Source organism: Mustela putorius, unplaced genomic scaffold (genome assembly GCF_011764305.1).
Source record: "Mustela putorius furo isolate JIRA1106 unplaced genomic scaffold, ASM1176430v1.1 tig00003853_pilon_pilon_pilon, whole genome shotgun sequence".
NCBI lineage: Eukaryota > Metazoa > Chordata > Mammalia > Carnivora > Mustelidae > Mustela > Mustela putorius.
In genome coordinates this window covers 79,598,623-79,618,054 of record NW_025422005.1, presented here as the reverse complement: position 1 = coordinate 79,618,054, position 19,432 = coordinate 79,598,623, and the positions used below count along the sequence as shown (strand labels likewise).

Below are 19,432 nucleotides of genomic sequence, written 5' to 3'. Positions count from 1 at the left end.
TTATAATCTATATAGTATTCCATTCTGTGAACATAACTATACATTTTAGATTGTTTTGTAGCTAATTGCTTTGGTGAACAATACAGTTAACACCAATTTTGTGCCTGTAATTACTTACTCAGTTTTTAAAAAGTACCTTTAAAAGGCACTTTGATAAGGAGAGTCTAATGCTCCTTAGAGAGGCAGGATAGATGTGTTGACTTCTCCTTAGTGGCTTCAAAGAGGATGACTTGCCATAGGTAATATAGCTAGCAGGGAAAGAAGGTAACATTTGGACCCATGAGATTCTTCCTTAGACATTCTTTCTCCTTCACTCTTCTACCAAAGATTGCTCCAATCCTGTTCTTACCAGCCCTTCTTCTAGGACCCTTGGCACTGTGGAATATATGTTATAAGATATAACCTTTCAGTCCAAGGCACTTTTTAAATAGTGTTCTATATATTACAGAAATTTTATTTATATAAATAAGTCTCTTGAAATTTAAAGTAAGAAATAACTTCCATGCAGCATGTGGGGTTTGTAGGCTTACTCTGTGTCTTCTTGAAAACTAGTTGTGTGCAAGCGACACCCTGAAGTTGTGAGCCTGAATAATACTTCGCTGAGTGTTTGTAATTGACTCTGTAAAAACATGATGGTTGTAGCTATCCCCAGAAATTAAGACCCATTCTAGAGCAAGCCCTAAATTATTTGGAATCCCATAAGACTACATGTGATAAAGACAAAAATTTGAAAACTAGTTACATGGTAAATGGTGAAGACCTGGGGAGGCCTGACCTGGGAATGGGAAGTGGGGACCACCACAGCCGTCCTCACATCCTGGAGTGGGAAAGGATTCAAGGACAGTGCTCATCTCCTTCGGGAAGAACGGGGACCAGAGGCTGGGGCTCATGGGCAGGCAGGTTGCTGCTCAAAATACAAGGAGGCCATCTCACAGTTAGAATAGTTCTAAGTAGAAGTGGCACCCCCTGATTTCTCAGTCACTGAGAGCACAATTCAGAGCAAAAACTAGGTGACTGCCAGCCTCGTAAGCATATTTTGAAGAGGAATTTTTTGGAGGGAAAGATGTTGGTTGAAATCCATCTCTAAAACCTTTTCTAACTCTCAACCCTAAGCTCATGAAGGCCTTGAGGTAAGTGAGATCTTCCACTTGGATAGCTTGAGTCCTGGCTGTATGCTCTGCACGGAGCAGAGGAACCTCAGGCGCTAGTCAGACGGCTTTGAGACACACGCAGAGTCCTTTGCTGCCCCAGCCGGTGTCCTGTGCGCTCAGCTCCCTGCTAGGGATTTTCATTACTGCTTCCCGCGCTCCCATCCTCCTCTCAACTTGAAACATTACCATTGTGTTGCTGTATTCATTAGATTTTTGTGTATTACTTTTGTAATTTGTAATTACAAAATTTGTAATTCGATTCAACAAGCATTTAATGACAGTGTACCATTGTGCTAGGCACTCTGTTAGATAGTGGATGGTAAGACATGAATAGAAAAGAATCTCTGTCCTTGTAGAGCATATAATCTCTTAACTATCACAAGTTGGCCATAAGGTCTCATTGGAATGTATGATTCCTCAATTTTAAATTTATTTGGAAAAATCATGTTTGGTTGAATTCTCTTTTGTTCCTAATAATAAAAATTAGAATTCCCTATATCTAAAGTCTGAGAATGGAAACAGCTTTTTGCATTGTAGCCCACAAAATAGTATGACTTGTGTTGTTCAAAAAATATTGTCATTACCCATTTCTTAAATTCTACTGTGAACAGTCAGGTGATTGTAGTCACAATTTCCTTTTAGGAGACTTTCATCGAAAACTGCCACGAACTCCATCCAGCGGAACCATGTCTTCTGCAGATGATCTAGATGAAAGAGAACCACCTTCCCCCTCAGAAGCTGGTATTGCTCTCACCTGAATCAAGTTCCCACTAAACCCTTTGAGCCAGCAACACTGCATGATATTAGGAAAATAGTATAATTTAAAGAATTACTTTGCTGTGTATTAAAAGACATTATATTGACTTAAATCTATCCCCAAAATTATGTACAAATATGGGTTGATAATGCACTAGTGAAATGTTAAAAATAAGAATAAAAGAATAAGTAACAAAACTACTAGATCTAAAATGTATTAGCAGGGTGCAAAAATAGGCTAGTTAGTTTGATCTTTTATAAACCCCATAGAGTGACTTAACTGTTAAAAGTGTTGCAATGCATGAGAAACTCTGAAAAAGTCTCTTTAAAAGAAATAGTGCACGAGAAGTTAGGCAGAAAATTAAATAAATATGTTCTTGAGGACAAGGAAAATAATGGATGTTAACAGATATGAGAAAAATCAGTTACCTTAAGGATCTGAATTAGACTCATATAAATTAGTTTTGTACATTGAGAACTCCTTATACCTGTTTGGGCATCATTTACTAGAATAATATGGAACATCTGACCTCAGGTAGGATACTACTGGAAAACTAGCTAGTATTTCTTTAATTTTATGATGAATTCTGAGTAAGAGTAACTTTATCTTTAATGCAAATAACAGTGACACTTACTGGTCTCATACAGCTAGTTTTCTTTGAAGCTTTCATAGGGACATTTTCTAAGAATGTAATACCACCTCTGTAACAGCCTTCCAGGTGCTATAAAGGGTATATTAATAACAGTGTAGATTCGCTGATGTTGAAAACATTATGCCATCCTATTTTAGAAGTATCTTAGTGGTTTTTTGTTGATTTTTTACTTACAGCTCAAACGTGTACTTTGTAAGAGATCTATAAATTAGATGCCTATTTTGCTGTTGCAGACTCAAAATAATAGCTTCCTGTGACATATGTTACAAAGTCTAAAGATTTTTCAGAATTTAGCATCATGTGTTATAATTGTTATGTCATCTTACAATTCTTATACCAATTTATTTCTGTTGCAAGGACCCAATTCCCTTGGAACATTTAAGAAAACATTGATGTCAAAGGCAGCTCTCACTCACAAGTTTCGAAAATTGAGGTCCCCCACAAAATGTAGGGATTGTGAAGGCATTGTAGTATTCCAAGGTGTTGAATGTGAAGAGGTAAGACCTTTCTGGAATTCCATTAGCTCTTTCATGCTTTTTGCCTTATACTTTTCTGTTACTAATTTTATTGATTAGGCTCTCTTACATGAATATTTTTAATAAATTGAACCACAGTGTAGTTTTGTAATTCATTTAGCGATTAAGTATAGTTCAGACACCACAAGTAATACCTTTTAAAATAATTTTTGTTGAGTTACCATTCTACCTATAGTTTGCTCAGTTGTTCATAGTTTTGAGGTAAATGAACCATTTTTTAACTGTCATTTTCTTGTAGTGTCTCCTTGTTTGTCACCGTAAGTGTTTGGAAAACTTAGTCATCATTTGTGGTCATCAGAAACTTCCAGGGAAAATACACTTATTTGGAGCAGAATTCATACAAGTTGCAAAAAAGGAACCAGATGGCATCCCTTTTGTACTCAAAATATGTGCCTCAGAGATTGAAAATAGAGCCTTGTGTTTACAGGTACGTTGTAACTTTTAAAATTAAGTTGAAAAATATAAATGCCCGTGTGATTTGTTCTAATGATGAGCCTTTAAAGGAAAACAGTGCTCTCAATTTTTAACAAGTAAAAGTCTCTTTAAAAAAATTTATTCAGAATAAATAAAATAATAAATAAATAAAATCTGAATTTATTCTGATTTATTTAGAAAATGTTGCCTCATTTGGCCCTAGTTTTTTCCTGAATTATTAATAAAAATTGAAGTAGACACATCAGATGTATGGAGATGTCTGCATTTAGTCATTTCTTCTAAAGGAGAATTTTGCCAAATTTTTCCATTTTCTTCTCAAGGGAATTTATCGTGTATGTGGAAACAAAATAAAAACTGAAAAACTGTGTCAAGCCTTGGAAAACGGAATGCACTTCGTAGACATTTCAGAATTTAGTTCACACGACATCTGTGACGTCTTGAAATTATACCTTCGACAGGTATAATATGTTTATGTTTACCCTTGAAACATACCATTAAAGAAAAAAGAACAGAAATATGATCGGTATTTTACTGGTAACATTTGCTACACAGATATTTTCATTGACATAGACCATATCCATGTGACTCTAATTATTGTTAAAAATCAAAGAGTATATAAAATACATGTATGGTTTAAAGACCAATAATAATAAAAACACTCATTTCCCATCACGTAGCTTTAGGAAGTAGAACATTACCTTACTGAAGGCTCCTGTATGCCCTTCTCCAGTAGTAGCCCTCAACGCCACCCCAGTGGTCTTTTCTAATCATGTTAATACCTCCTTTTCTTAATAGTTTTAATACCTGTTGCATGCTCCTAAACAGTGTCTCATGAAGTTTTAGGTAACTGAGAGGAAAGCATAAATCTAGCTGTGTATTATTCACACTGTTAATGAAGGATTCAGTAGGTTCCACAGTGTCTGAATCATGGTCCAGCTTTACCTTCATTGACATCCTCAGATAGCCATTGTGGGAGGTCAGCGGGCAAGATCATGAAGGCATCTTGGGAACCTGCAGTTCCAACAGATTTGGGGCATCATGCAGGGCTTTTGTATAAGCTGGGTACTGGAGATTCAGCAGGAATATGGTTGGGAGTGGGCTGCTCTGTATTTTCTCTTTCTGTGCTCACTATTGTATCTGAGATTTACAGGAGTAGATCCAAAAGAGAAAACACATATACATGCTCTTCTGTGGGCTGAAACAGTAATCGACCTTAGTGGCTTCAGGCAGCAGCTCCTCATTGAGGGGTTGCAGGAGCATCAGTGCATTGCCATGATGAGCCAAGTATGGAAAAGAGCTGGGGTCAAGTTCCTTGAGTAAAAATGAAGATACAGAGAGCAGAGCAATGATGGTTCTCATGTCCATCTCTGGAGTTCTGTTCTGCATTTGGATCCTTTCTAATATTGTGAATAGCCGTCATCCTGGGATCTCCCTTCTCTCATCTGAGGGAATGCCTGTCTTCTGTGTCATGTCTTCCTGTTTGTGGTTTATGCTCCTGTTTTGGTTATGCCATACTTGATTGAGCAAGGTGGAATAAAAGTAAATTTAGTTATTTGAAAATGTCTTTATTCTGCCTCTTGAACAAGATGGGAAAGTGGATAGTGTGGTAGGTTATCGTATTCTAGACTGGAAATTATTTTTCTTCAGAATTTTGAAGGCATTTTTTTATTGTTTTCTTTGAAGTGTGAAATCTTTCTCATTTCTGATTCTTTGTATAAAGCCTATTGTTTGTTCTCTGAAAGCAAATCTCCCCATTGTGTTAAAGTTTCACAGTGTATGCCTTGATGTGAATGTATACTCATCTGTCACTTCAGGTACTCCTCGGGCTCTGTTCTCCTTGGCCTTTTGTTCTTAGGACTTTTACTTTGTTGTCATTTCCTCCTATTTTCTGTTTTTTATTTCTGGAAATGTGCTTACTGGACAGCTTGTACTTGTTCTCTAGTTCCTTCATCTTTTCTCTATTATTTCTTTTTTTGTTGTTTTTGTTTTCTTTTAACACTTTTTTATTTTTTTAAGATTTTATTTATTTATTTGACAGAGAGAAATCACAAGTAGTCGAAGAGGCAGGCAGAGAGAGAGAGGGGGGAAGCAGGCTCCCCGCTAAGTAGAGAGCCTGACGCGGGACTCGATCCCAGGACCCTGAGATCATGACCTGAGCCGAAGGCAGCGGCCTAACCACTGAGCCACCCAGGCGCCCCTTCTTTTAACACTTTTTAAGAGATTTCCTTGGTTGGTCTTGTTTTGTTCGTTTGGTTTGGTTGGTTTGTTTATTTGTTTGTTTGTTTGTTTTTTGACAGAGACAAACACAGAGAGGAAACAGAAGCAGGGGGAGTGGGAGAGGGAGAAGCAGGATTCCTATGGAGCAGGGAGCCCCATGCAGGGCTTGATCCCAGGACCCTGGGATCATGACCTGAGCTAAAGGCAGAGGTCATGACTGACTTAATGACCACTGAACCACACAGGCACCCCAGGTTTTGTTTTGTTTTGTTTTTTAAGTAGGCCTCATGCCCAGCATAGGACCCAGTGTGAGGCTCAGACCCACAACCCCCAGATCAAGACCTGAGCTGAAACCAACAGTCAGAGGGCTTAACTGACTGAGCCACCCAGGTGCCCTAAGATTTCTTCAGTTTTATCTTATACACCTACTATAATCTATTTCATTTCTGAGATATTTTAATTTCTAAGAAATTGGTTCTCTGTTCCTTATACAGCATCCTTTTTAATGAATGTAGTATCTTATCTATATGAGATATTCATAGCTTTTTTTCTACAAAGAATTCTTTGCTTAGCCTCTAGTGCTTTTCAATAGGAATATAATGTGAGCCTTATATATAATACTAAATTTTCTAGGAGCCACATCAAAAAGAAATGGTGAAGTTAATTTTAATATGTAACATACTGAAATATCATCTGAATGCTTAATCAGTATTTTTCAATTTTTAGTGAAATTTTTTTTGTTTTTCTTTGAAATGAAGGGTTATTGAGTCTTTGAAATCTGGTGTGTATTTTGCATTTAGAGCATATGTCAATTTGGAATAGCGACATTTCCAGTGTTCATTGGCCTTAGGTGGCTAATGATTACCATACTGCCAACACAGTTCTAGATCTTCATCTCGTTTTGTTTCTGCTTATTTTTATTTCAGTCTTTCATGATTATCTGCTTAAAATGAAAGAATTGGAATTGAAGTCTCTTTGGAAGGTTTTGAATACGTACAGGCTTTAAACATTTTAAGCTCTAGTGTGATCTAGGAGGGCTATTTGGGAAACACCGGTTGTCTGTATCTCTAGGTCTCTACTCTTAGGCTTGGCTGATACCCCAGAGAAAGGTCTTTCCCTGCTGTAGGTGTGGTGCCAGAACTCTGGGAGCCACCTTGGGTAAGAAAGCTCCAGAATCTCTGCTGTAGCAGGCAGACAGTCACTAAATCCCTATTTTTAGATAGTTGTACAGCTGTTGTTTGTGCTTGACATTGGCCATCCAAAGGCCCTCTCTTTTACACTGTCCAAAGATGAAATCCCCACACTGCTGGGGAAAATGCTGTTTAGAAACATGGAGTGGAGACAAGGATCTGGAGATCTAATACTTCTTAAATAGCCTACTCTCCTCCAGGATCAGAGTACCTCATGCTAATAGTCTGTGGGTCTCCTATAAATTGTATTGGTTCTCATTTTGGAATTTTAGCTTTCTCAGGACTGCTAAGCCATTACTTATTTATCTGCTCCTCAGTGGTTAAATGTTGCTTTTATCTCCTTTCCTATTCTCCTAGTCTTTGTGGACTTAACTATTTCAGTGGGGTTGCCAGAGGGAAAGAAACTAGGTACAAATGTTGGATCAGCCATGTTAGCCCAAGAAACTTGATTTCTTTCACATTTTGCAGAATTCTCAGCTGAGAGATGGAGACAAAGTACCTCTGAATGACTGTTAATCTCACAATGAGTCATTTTGTCTCTTTTGGCCAGTCAGGGAGGGGAAATAAATGGGGTCTAATACTAATCCATCTCAAGAATGCTATGGGACCAACATTTTATTGTGGGGAGCCATGCTCAATTTTTATAGTATTAGAGAGTAGCCTTCATTTTACTCATATTTGGGAAATCTAAAGCCTCAAGAGGTTGAGTGAGCTCCTTCAGATCCTAGAATAATAGAGGTAGAAATTAATCTCAAGGCTTCCCCTCTCTGGGACCAGCAGGAGAAACTGGAGAAATGGGTGCCTACCTCACCACAGGTAGTATAGGACACCTGCTAGCCAGATATGGGCTATTTCCATCGCTGAGCGGTGGAAATACTGAAATCGCTTGTGCCAGTAGAGGGATCAAGGTGGCATGTCCCTTCATAGTTTGAGAGAGAAACATTTTCTTTAACCTATTTATGGCAATTCAAGTTGTATTTGAAAATTAGGTAAGTAAAACATTGGCAATGTCTTTCTTCTAAGCCATACTATCTTATGCTAATCTTCAGTCTGGTCAAAGTAAAACAAAAGGACCCAATAGTATTTTGTTCTCTGTCTACCCTATGCCAATAAAATTCAGAATATAAGCTTTTTCTAATTAATATGACTGGCTTGTTTTAATAAAACAGTTGAAGATCATGCTAACTTTGGGACAATGATTAATGTACTTGGTATAGGATATATAGCAAAGTTTTAAAATCCCTCATGCAGCTTTTGATTTTAGAATGTTTTACTGATTTTCAGTTAACTCACTTTTAATACAGATAAAATTTTTGGTGGTGATGTCAGATTCACTTAATAGATAACATCACTGACAAACATAAATCTATTTCTAAAAGTAGATTGATTTTAAGTCCCTTCTAATCTGAAGGGACATACTAAATCCATCAGTAGCTATTCAGTAAATTATTAAAAGGGGAAAAGTGGACAGAATGATATTCCTAATGTGATTTTATTTCTTTAGCTCCCAGAACCATTCATTTTATTCCGATTGTACAAGGAATTTATAGACCTTGCAAAAGAGATCCAACATGTAAATGAAGAACAAGAGTCAAAAAAGGATAACCCTGAGGACAAAAAATGGCCGAGTACATGTATAGAAATAAACAGAATTCTTATAAAAAGCAAAGACCTTCTAAGACAACTGCCAGTGTCAAATTTTAACAGTCTTCATTATCTCATAGTTCATCTTAAGCGGTAAGAATTTTATATAAGGCGAGCGTTCATTAGTGGGTAGACAATTGATCGGGTTTTTGTTTGGCTTTTTTGGTTTTGTTTAAATTGTGGTAAAATACACATAACATAAATTAACCATCTTAACCACTTTTATTATTTTTTAAAGATTTATTTAAGTACATGGGTAAGGGGAAAGAGGAGAGAGAATTCCAAGCAGACACCGTGTTGAGCATGGAGCCTGATGTGGGGTTCAGTCCCATGACCCTGAAATCACGACCTGAGCTAAAACCAAGAGTTGCTTAACCAACTACGCCACCCATGACCCCCATCTTAACCACTTTTAAGTGTACAGTTCAGTAGTATTAAGTACATTCATATTGTTGTGATGTTTTTAAATGAATGTTGTGATGTTTTAAAATGAATGTTTTACTTCTCATATGTGTTAGGGAAAGGGAGGCATTGAATAGATATTCTTAGAGCTAACACCTTCGCCTCAGATGCCTTCTGTGTCCTGCGCTCTGGCTAAGGAAATAAGGATGCAGATATTAGGTCTCTGTCACCTGTTGTGCTGTTCCTCTTGACAGCAGATCTGCAGACCAGCGCAGCACAGACCATTCCTGTTCTAACAGGGCTGGCACAGTGTGCAGAGAACAGTGAGGGGATTGAGGGGCCGGAATCAGAGAAGCTAGTCCTGAGCCAGACTGGAAGAACTGGGTGGTGGTTTGGTGACAAAGACTGTGCAAAACAGCATTCTGGGTAGAGGGTAACAGACACAGGCGCACAAGATAATGTTGCTCTTGAGAAGCATAGGTAGTTTGGCAAGGGGGACGTAGCAAGCAGTAGCTTGAAGTGAGCTAGGCCAAGGCCCGATAAAGAAAGTCCTACATACCTGCCAGACGAGTTGACTCTTCCTTCTGTACCCACTAAAGAATCCGGAGCCAGGAATGTAACGTGTTTAGATTTGTTAGATCTTTCTGGGAGCAGTATGGAGAATGGGATGGAGGGGGTCCTTAACTGCTATTCAGAACTTCTTGGGTAGTTATAGAAATAAAAGGTATAGAGAGCTTGAAATAAGGCCAGAGCGTTGGTAGTGGCAATCGAGCAGAAAGATATTTAGGAGACAGAATCAGCTTGGCTTGAAGACCAGCTGTGGCCAATGAGAGAGCAACCTACGATGACGGTTAAGTTTCCAGCACAAGGGCCCTGGGAGGATGTGCTGTATACTGCAGCTCTTCGTTTTTGATTTTGCTTTTCTACTGGTCAAACTTTAGTAGTTCCTCTACTTGCTTGAATGTTATCCTAATACTCTGAAACCCAATTCAGTGTGTTGTCAGTAACTAATCAGATAAATATATCCTTTTTTAGACGTCTGCTGCCCGTTTTTCCTCCACCCTTCCCAGTCCATAGTAAACTACCAGCAAGGAAATCTAATAGGCAAATCTCATACAGCTTCATGTGTTCTACTTCACAGAGTCGTAGATCATGCAGAAGAAAACAAAATGAACTCCAAAAACTTGGGGGTGATATTCGGACCTAGTCTTATTAGGCCAAGGCCCACAACTGCTCCTGTCACCATCTCCTCTCTCGCCGAATACTCAAACCAAGCCCGGTTGGTGGAATTCCTCATCACTTACTCACAGAAGATCTTCGATGGATCCCTGCAGCCACAAGAGGTGGTCGTGTATAGTACAGGTGGTGGTGTACCTCATGTTGATCAAGGTTGCCTTCCAAAGCCTCTTTTATCACCAGAAGAAAGAGACCCAGAACATTCTATGAAGACACTGTTTTTCTCTTCAAAGGAGGTGAGTTTTGACCTTTATGGAATTGTGGTAGAACTCTATAATGTTTATTAGTTATTAATAAGATTAAAGTTAAAAATTTTTGAGATGTGTTTTACTTCTTAAAATTCAAGAATTCTCTTCTATCAACAGGATATGCACACTGTGGATAGTGAGACCAAAATTTTTGAGCCAGCTACATCATTTGAGGAATCAGAACGGAAGCAAAATGCATTAGAAAAATGTGATACGTTTCTCATTGGTGAGTGGCCATGTAAAATTCATGTTTGCTAACTTCAGGCTGTGCCGACAGACCTTGTCTAACAGCTACAGTGAGTGAAATTGAGAGAAATCAGGGAAAGAAGCTTCATTAGTAAATGAAAAAGTTGCTGTTTACTATACCTTACATTTTTTTTTAAGATTTTATTTATTTATTTGACAGATAGAGATCACAAGTAGGCAGAGAGGCAGGCAGAGAGAGAGAGAGAGAGCACGAAGCAGGCTCCCCACTGACCAGGGAGCACAATGTGGGGCTCGATCCCAGGACCCTGGATCATGACCTGAGCCAAAGGCAGAGGCTTTAACGCACTGAGCCACCCAGGCACCCCATTATACCTTACATTTAAATGAATATCATTCTTTACGATAATCGTTCTTACAAAAAGACATCTTGGGGCTCAAAAATTTCATTTTTGCCATCAGTTAAAGTCAAGGAAGAAATGTGTTGAGCCATATGAAAGTCAAGGCAGAAATGTATTGAGCTGTATGAATTATCATAAAATCTGTTACTATGAATCTTTGTATTGACCTAACTGCTCATAATAAGTCAACTAGACTCCTCAAAATTAAAACATTTAGACTCCTAAAACTCCTAAAATTTTTTCAAATGCTTTTACTTGTCACCTTTCACACATTAAGCACAAATACATATATTTTATTCACCATATGATCATTTTAGTTGTAGTGATTAGTAGCTATCATGCTGGCAAAAAGACTTCCATTTGTTACTATAATCCTGTATATCTTTAGAACTAAATTCCAGTTATTTTTAAAATGTAGAGATACATGTTAAATTTGATGTGTGATCCTATGTCAGTGATCGTAGCCTGACAGGATCCAAAAAGTAAGGGATCTGACTTTCACTTAAGCATCCTCCTGCTTTGTGCTAAGCACTGTGCTTATTGTTTGATTCCATTTATCTGATTTGATCTTCATAACAGTTTTGTGCTAAAAGGTCAGTAGTATCAGCCCCATTTGATTCATCACCAAATACTCTGAGAGAGGCTAAATAATGTCAGAGGTCATGCCACTAGTAAATTGTTCAGTTAGTATTTGAACTTAAATATGTACTTACTTTACTAACATGATCGATTATTTATTATCATGACCAATTAGGAAGAGTAATTATAATAAATGTCATTTTTTGAGAGCCTATCATATATTAGATCAATTCTGAGCACTTTTCATGAATCCTCATCATCATGAGGGCCACACATCATCATAGATAAATCATGATCTTTTCATGCAGATACTTAGGGCCAGTGACATTGCCTTGCCCAGCACCACAGCAGTAGAGCTGAGCTCAGCCCGCCAGTTGGGCTCCAGAGTCTGCACTCTGACCCATTACGCTCTTAAGTCTATCCCTGGGAACGTTAAGAATTGTACTTCGACTCAGGTCATGATCCCCGGTTCCTGGGCTCCAGTTCTGATCAGTCTCCACAGCGGGGCTGCTTCTCCCTCTTCCCCTCCTCCCACTTGCCCTCTCAATCTTTCTCTCTCAAATAATAAAGAAAATCTTTTTTAAAAATGCTTTAAAAAAAAGTGTACTTTGGTTGGTGACTGTGGCCCTACCACCAGCAGTCAGTTCCTTTAGAGTGGTCCATAGAAGGACCTGGGAAGGTCCCTGGAAGGCAAAGCAAGAGCACGGTGCCCTGGAAGCCCAGAGGAGAGAGGTCACTAGTGTCAGGTAAGGAAGGTCAGATAACATGAAGACTGACAGCTGATTCTGATGGCCTCCGGCCTGCAAACCTCTGCCTCAGAGATGTGGGAAAAGGACCTGGCCACAGGGAAAGGGGTCACATGCTGTGCTCGGGGCAGCTGAAGTTCAAAGCCAGAATGGTGCTCAGACACAGACTTGTTGGATGTTTTCCAGCGGGAAAGGGCAGCATGAGCAGAGGGCTGGCATTTAACACAACGAGGGATTTTTTAGGGGAGACGCTACAAAAAGGGACCAGGTTGGAAGGAGCTGAGGGTTCTAGTTTGAAAAAGCATGGCCCATGGGTCCAGACTTGAAGGAAAGAGAAGAAAGGAAGCCAGGGAGGAAACAACCAATGAGGAGAATGGTGTTTTTTACTTAAAACTGAACTCTTCAACCTGAATTGGACAGGATGAATGTTAGAGCGCACTGATGAGTTGATCAGATAAGGACGCATATGACGCATTTAAAGGGCTATATTCTCACTGTGGGTTGGATGTAACTAGAAATAGCAGATTGAGTGAGTTGGCAAAAGCCTTTGGATTCAGGGCACACCTGCATTTGCTTGGTGTGTAAATTGGTGTAGCTTTTCTGAGGTCGATTAATACCAATACCTACTGAAACTGTGACACTCCGTTCATCTCACAAATATTTGCATGGAGCACATTAAGAGAAAAACTTACTTCAGCAGTTGTTGTTTTTTGTTTGTTTTATTTTACTAACCTGCAGTGGCTTTTGTAGCTGTTTATTATATTGATTTAAATAAATGTAAAATTCTAACATTTTTATTTCAAGTACACCTTTAATATGAGTATTTAACTTCTCTGCATAGATAGCTGAGAGTGGTTAACAAGAGTCTTATATGTTTTTCCAATTTATTCTGTAAGACTCTTGTTAACCACATGTCATAAAGTTTGATTTTTAAATAAATCTTTTCCTTTTTTAGACAACAAAGTGGGTCTGCTTGTAAACCAAGAGCTTGAGTCAGCATCACAAAAGATGGAAGATGTCTGTAAAACTTACAAGCCACTTACTTTGAAATCAGAAAGGGAAACAAACAGTGTTGAAAGGCATGCTCCACGGACCAAAGTTAGACCCGCAAGTTTGCCTGTAGATAGACTACTACTTCTTGCAAGCCCTCCTAATGAGAGAACTGTCAGAAATATGGGAAATGTAAATTCAGACAAGTTTTGCAAGAATCCTACCTTTGATGGAGTTAGTAGGAAGGATATTCCTACTATTGTCTGTTCCAAATTGGACGGTTTTGACCAGCAAACTCTACAAAAAACTCGGGAGAGACAGTATGAACAAAATGGCCTCAGTGCAAAGACTGCAGCGGGAATGGGAACTGTGAGCGTCAGGATCGGTGGGGACCAACCAGACAGCGCCCCCTGGCCCAGTAAGCCATACACAGAACCAGTCAGGTCAGTGAGACAGGTGTCAGAGAGACGGTCCTCTGACTCCTGCCCTCCTGCGGCTGTCAGAGCGCCCCGAACACTGCAGCCCCAACACTGGACGACGTTTTACAAACCACGTGCTCCCACCAGCAGCCTGCGAGGGGATGAGGAGAGGCTCGCAACCCCCTCCCCAGCACTGCCTCCCAGCACAGCCCCCACCCCCCAGGGACCCCTGCTAAAAACAGTCCCAGCCTCCGACAAGGCACCTGCTGCCTCCACGCAGTCCACCAGCAAGCCGGGAGAGAACTCTGAGGAGCGGGACTTGCCGGAAGTGCCTCCCGCGTGTCAGAGACCGAGACTAAAACGAATGCAACAGTTTGAAGACCTGGAAGACGAAATCCCACAGTTTGTGTAGGGTTGTCAGAATCCAGCTTTTCTTTGTTGTTGTTTTATTTTGGGTATTGTGTTTGTTTTGTGAAAGAAACTTCTGACAGGGCCCCTTCTTTACAGTATTGCCACATCATGGGTTTTGCTTTTTGTCCTTGTATCGTGTTATACTGCATTGGTCATATTGAATGGTAGACTGTTTTGATAGGGCCCCCATCTGCGCCTCACTGGAATTCTCTGTATTTTTAAAGTTGTGAATAAATAGGTGGACTCATGTTTTTTAAAGTTTAGTTGATTTTTCCCATAAAATGGTCCATTTAAATGCATCCCTAATATATGATATAGTTCTCAACTAATAGGTGCAATTGGGGAAAATCTGCTTTATTTTTTGAAGTGAAACTACGTTGCTTATTTATAAAAGGACTATTTCCGAATGCAAGTGCCTGAAAGATCTTTGTCTGGTATGGTTGTTTTGTTCACATGATTTTATAGTGTGCATCTTTGACCTCTCATATGTATGTAACCTTTTATTTTTCAATTGGCAATTCACCTATTAATATTTACACAATGGCCAAAAGGCTTGCAAATTCTGTATTTAATTTCATTTTGATTAATGGCCAGATTTTCCATGTGGTAGTCAGTTGAACTGTACAAAGAAAGTACACTTAAACTTGTTTCTAAATTACATAGTTCAGTTTTGTCTTATTCGGATTTAGATGGTTTTAACACATTTTATATCTTTTCACCTCTCGCCTTGTTCTACATAAACTTGTTTTTCAACAGTTCTGAACGTTTTGGTATTTTATACATTGGTCCAAAAATGTTTTAAAATTCAGTGCATTTCCTCTTCATGTTGTCTGGGATTTTTTTTTTTTTAAACCACTACTTTGGTATAAAATGTTTTTACTTTTAAGTAATTTTATGTACTTTTTCTACCTGAATTTTTAGCCATTGACAATGTATGTTTCATCCAAATCATGCAGAGATTTTGTTTAAGTTGATTCTAAGTATAATTTGGCAAGCCTCATTGTTTGGAATTTGAGAAAAAGTATAGATTGGATGGATATATTTCATTTATAAAATTCCTAGTTTTTAGAACTAGTGCAGTTCTGTGATTTTCTGGGTTACATCATTTTGCCTAAAACAGGATATAAAAGGGACAAAAAAATTAAAACAGCCTTTTTTTCTATGTGTGAATTCTATTTGTAGCAAATGCTTTTATATGAATATGTTATTCTTGATAAAAATACATATTTTATATATATATTATATATATACATATATGTGCATATATATGTATATATATTAACCTGTTAAATTATTTCAGGTTCTCGTGGCTTCTCTGAAATTGTTGCCTCTTAGGGTGTGAGACTAGATTTAGTCACCATTGGCTTAGTGGTCAATACTTGAACTCATATATCCCTTGACTATAACATGGAATGCATTTTGTGAGAAGTCGCTATATAGCTCTATATGACATTATGAACTAACGAGAAATGAGTAACTCCTTTGTACTAGAGTCTTGTTTTTAGTCCTTATTGTGCAAGATATAAAAGAATTGTATTGCTACAAAAACCTAAAAAGAAAATAAGAGCCAGCATTTATTGAACCTTCTCTTTGTGCCATGAACTTTGCTAAATTCCTACATAAGTTATTTCATTTCAAGTTCACAGCAGCCTATACTACATAGGTAAGTATTTTATTTTACAGTATATTTCTGTATTACAGATAAGGAAACAAAGGCCTGGTTATAATGTGGTTTGGTTCTGCAGGTGTTAACAGTTGGATTCAAGTCTCAAACACAGGGCTGTCCCAATTCTTGATGTTTAGTACTCTTAATGACTGTGTTATTACTAAGTAATATCAGGTAATATTTAACAATAGAAAATACACCTTTAAAATTTTTTTTATTATGGCAAAATATGCATAACATAAAATTTACCATTTTAACCAGTGTACAGTAGCATTAAGTACCTTCACATTGTTCTACAACCGTGACCACTATACCATCTCTAGAACTTTCTTATCATCCCACACTGAAACTTTGAAAATGTACTTTTAAACTCCTTCAGTTTTCTTTTAGCGTATTGAGATGACCGAGTCAAAGAATCTGAGGTATAATCAGCTGGCTCTGTGTTAAGCCTCACAAATGAGAATTCCACTTGGGCCTTTCTGTCTTTGGGGCTCTCTGACGTCCCATCATAATCCCAGCATAATCTCTCTTTTATGACGTCCCAGCATAATCCATCAGTCTATAGGTATTTCTAGTTTCCTGGGACATTGAGCAAGGACCTCCTGAGCAGATGCTGCTGTTTCTAGAGGACACAGAGTGTACATTGCCCTGTTCTACTTAGTAATGCAGTGGCAGTTCTTCACAGGAAGTTGTTTTTTGACACATGGAAAGAATATGAGTGAAGGGAAAGGGCAGTAGTGGGGAGCCTTTTGGAGAGCTACAAGACCACCAGAAAGGTTTGTGGAAAGCATCTTGTTAAAGTTTGCAAGAAGTCATTTGTGAAGGGTTGATCATGACTTTCTTTGATAGACTTGTTTTACATCCTGAGAACTTAATTAACATCCACGAATATTTAAAATCACTTCTAGTGCACTTCAGGCAATGTATTTCTTTTGATACAGAGATGAAGAAGAGATGATGCCTGTGAAGGACTTGTCCAGAGATTTCAGAAACCAGTGAAGTCATACCTCCCTTCTTTGGGTGATCTAATTTAAAGATGGTACTATAGCTACATTATTCCCAGCTAAGCTCATATTACTTACTGTATTTGTATATATAAAAATCTCTTTAAATGACAGCCATGTATATTTTCATGGCACACCATCGTCAATTAGTTCTCTGGACTTTTCTTTTCTAGAAGCAGGAAATTGTTTTGATGTGCTGATATGATTATATATGTAGACAAGTCAGTAATATCTGGAGTTTAGCAAAGTTGCTACATTCACAATTATGCAAAAGTCAGTTGTCTTCCTGTATATCATCAACTAATAAGAAATGAAAGTTTTTAGAAAGATCTCAACATAAATTTGAAAGACCTGAGAATAAATCTAACAAAATATATACAAGATCTTCATGGAGACACTTTTAGACTATATCAAGAAGCATTTAAGGAGATTTTGGAAAAAATGGAGTCCTCTATGATGTGCGTGGATGGGAAGCCTCAATATTGTAAAGATGTTCATTTACCTTCCATTTATTTATCAATTCAGTGTAGTCTCATCCAATATTGAACCAGTTTTGAACTATTTGAATTTGAAAATTCCATACATGATTTCCTCATTACCCCTAAATACTTGAATGATGTCTCCCTAAAACAAGGACCATTCCTTCATAGCCACAGTAGAACAATCAAAATCAGGAGATGAACAGTGATGTAGATCATCTAATTGCAGACAGCATTCAAATTTGCTGATTGCCCCAATACTGTTCTTCTCTGCCCAGCATCCCTTCCTGTGCAAGATCAGATGGTGCATTTAGTTGTCCTGTCTCTTCTGTCCTTTGATCTGGAGCAGTTTTCCCAGTCTTTTCTTTCATGACCTTGATTATCTGAAGAGTATAGGCCAGGTACTTTGTAGTATGTCCCTCAGTTAGGGTTTATCTAATGATTAGAAAAAATGATTAGGGTTCCTCGTGATTAGATTCAGTATATGTCTTTTTGTTAAAAATGTCCTATTCTCACTGTATCATACCTGGAGGGGTACACAATGTCACATTGTCCCATTCTTGGTGATGTTAACTTTGATCACTTGGTTAGGACAGTATCTATCAGTTTTCTCTCTTTTAAAATTAGTAAAAAGAGTTTGGTGAGGACAGTCTTTGAGCCTATGTAAATGTCCTGTGTCTCATCAAATTGTCACCAGTTAATTTAAGTCTATTAACACCTGTTACCTGAATCAGTATCACTATTCTGGTTGCCGAATGGTGAGTTCATCATTGCTAATGCTTTAATTGATATTCTGTGAGGAAGGACAGTCCCTTCTCCATCCACTGTCTACTCATTTGTATCAGTGTGGACTCAGGGATTCCTACTTTATTCAGTAAGTTCCAGTATATGATTGTTACGTACTTTGCTATGGAACTTTTCCCACATTTGGTCTATGGAAGTCTATCCAAGCTTGCTTCTAAGTTTTTTTTTTTTAATTTTTTAATTTTTTATAAACATATATTTTTATCCCCGGGGGTACAGGTCTGTGAATCACAGGTTTACACACTTCACAGCACTCACCAAAGCACATACCCTCCCCAATGTCCATAACCCCACCCCCCTTCTCCCAAACCCCCTCGCCCCAGCAACCCTCAGTTTGTTTTGTGAGATTAAGAGTCACTTATGGTTTGTCTCCCTCCCAATCCCATCTTGTTTCATTTATTCTTCTCCTACACACTTAAGCCCCCATGTTGCATCACCACTTCCTCATATCAGGGAGATCATATGATAGTTGTCTTTCTCTGCTTGACTTATTTCACTAAGCATGATACGCTCTAGTTCCATCCATGCTTCTAAGTTCTTTTGATTTTTTTTTAGCTCTTCCTTATTTTTTAAAGCAGATGAAGGTATCCCAAGCTTATCTTGTGCTTTTTGCAAGAAATCTTGGTTCCTTTAAATGGAAAATAGTATAGGGGTAACTGGGTGACTCAGGTTAAGTGTCTGCTTTTGTCTCAGGTGATGGTCCTGGAGTCCTGGGATCAAGCCCCACGTAATGTTCCTTGCTCAGGGGGGAGCCTGCTTCTCCCTCTGCCCCCTGCCCCTTGCTTGTGCTTTCTCTCCCTATCTCTCTCAAATAAATACAGTCTTTAAAATGAATGAATAATGAATGAATGAGTGAATGAATGAATGAATGTAAAATAGTATATGAAAACAACACCTGAGACATGCTCATTGCTACTGGAAAGTTCATTATTGACATGAACAATAAAAGCCTTATTGGTGGACAGATCAAAAAAGTACATGCCTGGGGCACCTGGGTGACCCAGACGGTTAAGTGTCTGCCTTAGGCTCAGGTCATGATCCCATGGTCCTGGGATTGAGCTCCATGTCAGGCTCCCTGCTCGATAGGGAGTCTTCTCTCCCCTCCTTCTCTGCCCTTCCCCCTTGTTTGTTCTCTCCCCCCAAAACCCAGATAAAAGTTTTAGGGGAAAAAAAAAGTGTGTACACACAGAGATGTATAGCTTTATAAATTTTTTTGAAGATTTTTATTTATTTGGCAGAGAGAGATCACAAGTAGGCAGAG

General features: G+C 38.4%; 1 protein-coding gene across 4 annotated transcripts in view; it reads left to right on the top strand.

Annotated features, from left to right (window-relative positions):
* ARHGAP29 (Rho GTPase activating protein 29) overlaps nt 1-15,805 on the top strand; it is a 63,018-nt gene extending 47,213 nt beyond the window's left edge. For all 4 annotated transcript variants that reach the window (XM_004752568.3, XM_013056130.2, XM_004752567.3 and 1 more), the window contains 8 exons: nt 1,794-1,892; nt 2,918-3,057; nt 3,335-3,523; nt 3,852-3,989; nt 8,443-8,675; nt 10,126-10,456; nt 10,586-10,694; nt 13,354-15,805. In XM_004752568.3, coding sequence (XP_004752625.1) covers nt 1,794-1,892; nt 2,918-3,057; nt 3,335-3,523; nt 3,852-3,989; nt 8,443-8,675; nt 10,126-10,456; nt 10,586-10,694; nt 13,354-14,219 — 2,105 coding nt within the window. In that variant the 3' untranslated portion in view covers nt 14,220-15,805. The remainder of the gene's footprint in view (nt 1-1,793; nt 1,893-2,917; nt 3,058-3,334; nt 3,524-3,851; nt 3,990-8,442; nt 8,676-10,125; nt 10,457-10,585; nt 10,695-13,353) is intronic.
* The last annotated feature ends 3,627 nt before the right edge of the window (nt 15,806-19,432 follow it).